Here is a 7,434-nt window from a genome sequence, read left to right on the forward strand (position 1 = left end):
GATCCTGTTGTCATCCAACAACTTATGGATTTCAAGATTCATAATGCATATCCCGAGGGCTCAACCAGCCAGGACAAGTTTGTCATCAAGCGGCGAGCAAACACCTTCAGGATAAAGGGTAAGGATGCATGCCACATGGACTGTAAAACACAATGATCATCTGATATGGTAAAACTAAAAATTATTCTAATACTATGACATTTAAACACCAGATGGAGATCTGTACTATATCTGCAGGCGCAAAAGAAACATGACGGAACACCTGGCTAAGGTGGTTTCTACTGCAGAGGAGGCCAACAAACTTTTTGAAGAGTTCCATTGCAGCACTATTGGTGGTCACTGTGGGCTAGTAAAAACCCACAGCGCCATCATAGCACGCTACTATTGGCCTGGCATGGAGGCGGACATTCACAAGTGGGTGAGTTGTCTTAAAGATAATAAAGTTGTACACATTCAGGGTCAAATGTAGAGCAAGGAGAAGTGTCATGCGTGTAATTGAAAAAATGCTGATTCGATATTCATCCAATTGTACTCTTAATATTCATTATCACATTTTGAGAATGAGTTTGAAATGCCGTTGGTCTGTTTAGATTACTCAGTGTCCACAGTGCCAGTGCAAGAGGGCCAACCTCAAAGAGAAAAAGGAGTACCAGCCAATAGAGGTAAAGGAAACGTATATTGTCAACTTTCAAACACCTAAAGGATTTTCTAACGCCTGAGTGTTTTTTTCTTTTTTCCAGGTAACAGAACCGTTTAAATTGGTTGGCATGGACCTAGTGGGAAAACTCACAGAAACGGATGGTGGGAACCAGTACATGTGTATCATGGTTGATTATTTCACCAAATGGTCTGAGGCATACCCACTTCAAAGATAAACAGCAGATGAGGTGACTAGTTGTATTCTTGATTTCTGTTACAAATTTGGTGCACCCAAAAGACTGCTAACAGACCAGGGCACAGAGTTTCGCAATAAGGTATAATGATGATGCATTATGAATCCCTAATATGTCGGCTCACTGCTGTGCATACCAATTTCACGTTTAACCAAATGAGAATTTCCAGGTCAACTCTGGCCTGTGTGAGAGGCTGGGCATCAAGCGAAGCCTGTGCTCACCTTATCATCCACAGACCAACGGCCTCGTGGAGAAATTAAATGGCACAATACAGAGGTATGTTTTGTATTTAATAGGTACATGAATTTAAGCTCTTCATAGAATAACACACTGATTTAATGATTCCTTTCTGAACAGGTAATCAGTAGTGATATACTTAGTGAAAAAAGAGGTTGTTTTAGCATACCAAATGCCTGTATTTGATTCTTTGCATTTTTAGGTCCCTGAACAAACTGGTGGCAGAGAACCCCACCCGTTGGGACAAAGTCCTGCCAGCGACTATGTTCGCGCTTCGGACGAAGAAACAATTTACCACCAAGTACACGCCATACTATCTGATGTTTGGGAGGGAGGCGCGGTATCCGTCGGAGATACCAGCAGAGTATAATGTAAGATTCAGTATTATTCTTATCCTTTTTTAGATCTTGAATTTGGATTATCGATTTACACAACATTGAAAATGTGGTTTGTGGCAGGTCACAGAAGATAAAGTCTGCGGCCTGGTGCAGAGGGAGGCAATGGCAGACGGACTGAGGAATCAAAAGGTTGTTTTTGAAGACGTTTTACAAAACATTAAAATAAGCCAGGATAGAGTCAGAAAACGAAAATCACAAATTGGCCAGGAGGACCATTTTAAAGTGGGGGATCGGGTGCTCCAAAAAAATATTAAACAGGAGCAGAGAAAAGGGGGCAAGATGGAGAGCACTATGTTGGGCCCCTTTACAATTGTGGAACTAGAGGGCAAAAAAGCTGTGCTGGCCACACAAAAGGGGAAGAGGGTTACTCAAACCAACATTGATTCATTAACTCATTGTTTCCAGCCAGAGGAGAGGATCCCAGCTAAACTGAAAAGAGTTTTGGAGCCTTCTCCTCTGGCTGGTCCATCCAAGACACAGTCACAGGCACACACAGACACACACACACAGAAACAAACAGACACAGACACAGACACAGAAACAAACACAGACACACACACACAGCCACAGAAACAAACAGACATAGACATAGAAACAGACACACAGCCACACAGACAAACACAGACACACAGACACACACAGAGACACACACACACACCATCATCAAAGACATCTGGACAGGGACAAAGAGGAAAAATATTATTTGGTCAAAGATTGGGCCGTACAAATTTTTTTCAGAAAATCTCATGGCCCTGGCCCCTGGACATCTGGTGGAGGGAGAGGTACTTTAAAAAACAAAAACATATTGGACTGATATTTTCCTTTTTAGATTGGTGACAAGTTACTGTTTTACTCAGATTATCAATGCATATCTGAACATGGTGGGAAGGGAGGCAAACGCCACAATCATCGATACATATGGAATGACGGCCCTCTGGGAGGGATCTAAAACCTCACTTTTAAGAAGGGTGAGTATACAGCTAGATTGTTGTCTGTGTGTATGTATCTATATATATATATATATATATGTGTGTTTGTGTGTAAACAATTTTTTTGGTTGGATCTTACAAAAACGAATGTGGCGGCTGGAGCTGTGTGTAGTGGGGGACACTGGACACTCATTGTAAGTAATCTTAAAAACATTCAGATCTAGACTCAGTCATGACACCATCTGATGTCTGCATGTTTTGCTCTAATTATCATTTGCATTTCTATAGATCATATATCTTCAGGAGAAGAGGGCCCTCTATGTGGACCCATTCGGTGCCACACAAGACCACATTAATAAATGCAGGGATATAACCAGGTGAGTGAGATATCAGCTTTAACGTGTAGGGAAATAAATACATCATGCATTTAGGATCATATTTAAGGAGGAAGACAAAGTTCATAAAATAATAGCCTATTTGACGACTCAAGCGTGTCCTTGTTTATTTTAAACATGATCCTGAGTGTAAATGTGTTTTACTTTGGTTTATGTTTATAAAAATGGCGAACTGTAAGCAATTTGTGACATCATTGTAGAGCAGGGGTCACCAACATTTTTGAAACCAAGAGCTACTTCTTGGGTACTGATTAATGCGAAGGGCTACCAGTTTGATACACACTTAAATAAATTGCCAGAAATAGCCAATTTGCTCAATTACCTTTAACTCTATGTTATTATTAATAATTAATGATATTTATCTTTGTGGAAACACTGATCATCTTCATGATTTCTCACAATAAATATATATAGAAACAGATAAATATCAATATGCAACACTTTATTTTTATATTTTCTCTAAGTGCACATTTTTCAAATTGAACATTTTAAATGATCACTTCTAAGACAGTCTTGTGAAATCACAATATCCCATTTTAACTAGCTAGCCACTAACATTTTTAACAAATCATGAATTACTTTGCACCATGTTTGTACAAATAATAACTCATGTAAAATACAAAAGTCAACTCTCAAATTTTTAAATAAATCATGTCACACTTTGAACTGGACACCAAATTTGTTATCTGTTTCTTTGTCAGTTAGTGGGAAGCCTGGCATTGCATGCTGTTAACTAGTGTGTTGTACTCTGGTGTGTAACTTGACACTGCAACTCTGAGTGAGTCCTGCAGATGTGCATCAGTGAGGCGTGTTCTGTGTTTGTTCTTGATGAAGTTCATGTCAGAAAAGGCTGATTCACAAAGATAAGTTGAACCAAACAGGCTTGCAACCTTCATAGCTGCTGCGCATACACCACTGTACTTTTCTGTGTCAACAAGGCACCAAAAGTTTGGTGCAGCCTGGTGGGCTTTGAGGTGGAGGTCATTTTGCAGTGTTACAATTTCAATCTCCACCTGTTCAGCATCCAGGCTGAATGTTGCATAACTGCTCAGCAATGCATGATATGTCCACGTTCATGAAAGGATTAGAAATGAACGACACACATGGCTCAAGCTGATCCAGGTCACAAAACCTGTTCTCAAACTCTTGCCCAACTCTGTTTATGACCTGAGAGTACTTTTCTGCAACTTTGTCAAAAGTCTCAGATGCAGAAGCATTGTCTTTCAGCACCATCTGCACAGAGGAAAGTGCAGCACTTTTTACTCTGTAAATGCACAGAAAAAGGTTCATCTTAGCTTTAAATGCATTTAAAGCACTTATCATATCGGCGATAGTTTTACCTTTGCCTTGCAGCTCACAGTTCAAACTGTTCAGTTTTCCAGTAATGTCCGTTAAAATGCAAGGTCAAGTATCCACTCAGTGTCCTCCAGCAGCACGGTGTCCTCACCTCTGGACTGCATGAACTCTTTGATTTCACCCAAAAGTGACAAAAACGTTGCAAAATTCGTCCCTGCTGAGCCATCGGATTTCTGTGTGTAGTAGCAGGTCACCATATTCAGCTGACAGCTCCTCCAAAAGTACCTTGAATGTCCTGTGCTGTTTAGCTCTGGAGCGGATGCTGTTTATGATCTTCACGACGCGAGTCATTACGTGCTCAAAGCAGATCACTTTTGCACATAAGGCCTGCTGGTGTATGATGCAGTGGTACTGCAGAAACTTTGGGAACTCTGGGTCAGCTTTACAGTGAGCACCGCACGCTATGTGTCGGCCGATCATAGCAGGAGCCCCATCCGTAGTCACTGATACCAGCTTTTCCAGCGGCACCTTTTTCCACCAAAACTCCTTCACTGCGTTATAAATGTCAACTCCCTCATAGTTGTCTTCAGGGCAGTAGTGTCAGAAGTTCTTCTTTTGTGGAGAAATCATCAAACACCATCCGGATAAAGACCATCAGCTGCGCCGTACTGCTGCTGTCCACCGACTCGTCACACTGGATGCTGAACCACCGCACCTCGCCAGATCACGGTCCAGCTGGTCGGTCAAGTTCCCAGACATCGCCGACACTCTTCTTACCATTGTAGTTGCCCGAGTTGAACATCGGAGAGACTGGAGAGTACATCGGTTCCATACTTCTCGTCTTCAAGCACAGTTTTAGCAATTATCATCATTGCTTCTTTGACAACCTCCGCGTCTGTAAATGCCTTCTTTTCTTCATCAAGAATTGCGTAGCTCTAAACGAGGCTTCGTTGCTTTTTGGGAGTTTTAAACCGGTCTAGTGAAAAAGACTGCTGTTTGCACAAAGCTGCCTTTAACTCGCGGGCTTTTCTGCGCGCAGTGCGCTGCCCGGTGGGTAGTTAGCATGGTAGCTTGTGTGACACGTAGTAAAATGTCTCTCCACATTGTGCCGCTTTGCTATTGCCACAGTTGCCCGCAAATTAAACACACGCAGGATCCTTTCACAGTGGTAAAAAAACTCTACCTCCCATTCGCGTGAAAATGATATGTTTTCTTTCTTTTTCTGACATTTTTGGGGTAACTCTTCTCCTCATATTAGCTGCGTCCGCTAACGTTAGCTTGTTTGTAAGAGCGCAACAAACGCTACGTTTTGGTCATGCACAATACTGACCTTTGAACTTTACTCGGTCAGAGTTCATTTATATTAAACACAAAAAACATTTTACATTTTAAGTGTTTATATATATATATTGTCATTTGTAAGTTACATGTAAGTGTGATTTAAACAAGAATAGCTAAATAAATAAATACAATTTAAAAAATAGAGGCAGCTCACTGGTAAGTGCTGCTATTTGAGCTATTTTTAGAACATGCCAGCGGGCGACTCATCTGGTCCTTACGGGCGACCAAGTGCCCGCGGGCACCGCGTTGGTGACCCCTGTCCTACCCCATAACCCATCACACAGACCCACATGCAATACTGTATGTTTCACATATCCCTGTATTCTTCTTCATGGTAAGTGGTCTGAGTTCTAGTACTCTCCTTATTGACACTCATGGACTTGTACACTGACCTATTAACTTCCTATTTCCTTTTAAGCGACACACTTATGAACACGTGTCTCATATTACTCTTTCACAACAACCAAACCAAACGTGAAACTACAACCCTTTTTCTTCCATTACTTCTGTATGGATACGACTGATGGTTGACCGTCTGTTGTAAATTAGTGTTTTGGGTGGCTTTCTTTGTCGTAAAGGATATTTTCTGGTGGAAGCTGGTGGCAACTCAGGATCACTCTCGTCTGCTTCATCAGATGACGACACTTGTCCAGCGTTGACCTCGTCTGCTTCATCCGATGACGACCTTTGTCCAGCGTTGACCTCGTCTGCTCCATCAGATGACGACCTTTGTCCAGCGTTGACCTCGTCTGCTCCATCAGATGACGACCTTTGTCCAGCGTTGACCTCGTCTGCTCCATCAGATGACGACCTTTGTCCAGCGTTGACCTCGTCTGCTCCATCAGATGACGACACTTGTCCAGCTTCCCCTCTTTCGCCATGCTCCACCTCTGGTTCCATGCTGCCTTCATCATCTCTTACTGGACCCTCCTCTTCTTCGGCGGTTTGCTCCAGTTCTCTGACAGTGGCTTGTGGCTGGAATTCCTCTGCTTTTGCTCTCAGCTGGCTAACATGTTGAAGAGGTTCTGCTGGTCGTGTGGTGATGACTCTCCAGTTATTCTCGTCCTCCGAGCTACTGTCAGAGTTTCTGTCCTTCTGTTTTTGCTGTTTTTTCTTCGTTATACCTGTGTTCGACTTCTTTTTTTAAATTTTCTCTTTCTCTTTATCTTCTTCCACAGGCAGGAAGTCACAGGGCAGTAACAGATTTCTGTGCAGTACTCTGGTCCTTCCTGGGCCTCTCTCCGGCTGTACAACGTAGACAGGACTGTCCTTATGTTTCCTCTCGGTTATCACATGGATTCTCTCTTCCCAATATGATCTGAGTTTTCCTGGTCCTCCTCTGTCTTTGAAGTTTCGCACCAGTACTCTACACCCTGGGTGTAGCTCGCCTCCATAAGCTTTTTGGTCATAGTGCTTCTTCGCTCTATTGTTCTCCTTCTGGACTGTCTGCGATGCTAGCCTGTATGCCTCCTGCATCCGCCTTCTCCACTTGCTTGCATATTCATTGTGAGAAGCCCCCTGGTCAGTTGGTTTCAGGCCAAACATCATGTCAACAGGAAGTCTAGGGTTCCTACCATAGAGAAGGTAGTATGGGGCATATCCTGTTGCTTCACTTCGTACAGTTATACGCATGCACAACCTTAGCTAAGGAGTTCTTCCAATCTGACTTTGCATCTTCTGTCAGATTTCTGAGCATAGAAAGGAGTGTTCGATTAAATCTCTCCACTTGACCGTTTCCAGCTGGATGGTAGGGTGTTGTATGTGAACCTTGGATGCCACAGTATTCTTCGAGCTTGGAAAACAGTTTATTCTCAAATTCTCTGCCTTGGTCATGATGCAACTTGGCAGGAAATCCAAACTTGAGCACAAAGTCACCAAATATCTTTTCAGCGGCAGTTTTTGCTGACTTGTTGGTGCATGCGTATGCCTGCGCGTAACGCGTGAA

The 7,434-nt window shown here is 42.7% G+C and overlaps 1 protein-coding gene across 1 annotated transcript; it reads left to right on the top strand.

Moving 5' to 3' along the window:
• The first annotated feature begins 911 nt into the window (after positions 1 to 911).
• On the top strand, positions 912 to 4,933 carry LOC130191665 (uncharacterized). Its single transcript, XM_056411319.1, has 5 exons — positions 912 to 974; positions 1,063 to 1,169; positions 1,333 to 1,501; positions 1,589 to 2,014; positions 4,739 to 4,933. The coding sequence occupies exons 3-5, from the start codon at positions 1,394 to 1,396 to the stop codon at positions 4,931 to 4,933; spliced, it is 729 nt and encodes a 242-aa protein (XP_056267294.1). The 5' UTR covers positions 912 to 974; positions 1,063 to 1,169; positions 1,333 to 1,393.
• Positions 4,934 to 7,434: the final 2,501 nt, after the last annotated feature.

This window comes from Pseudoliparis swirei, chromosome 3 (assembly GCF_029220125.1).
Source record: "Pseudoliparis swirei isolate HS2019 ecotype Mariana Trench chromosome 3, NWPU_hadal_v1, whole genome shotgun sequence".
Classification (NCBI taxonomy): domain Eukaryota; kingdom Metazoa; phylum Chordata; class Actinopteri; order Perciformes; family Liparidae; genus Pseudoliparis; species Pseudoliparis swirei.

Coding starts and splice junctions, on each gene's coding strand:
- LOC130191665 (XM_056411319.1), top strand. CDS start 1,394: ATGTTCGCGCTTCGGACGAAGAAACAATTTACCACCAAGTACACGCCA. Junction 1,502..1,588: donor AGATACCAGCAGAGTATAAT/GTAAGATTCAGT, acceptor GGTTTGTGGCAG/GTCACAGAAGATAAAGTCTG. Junction 2,015..4,738: donor CATCCAAGACACAGTCACAG/GCACACACAGAC, acceptor AGTTGTCTTCAG/GGCAGTAGTGTCAGAAGTTC.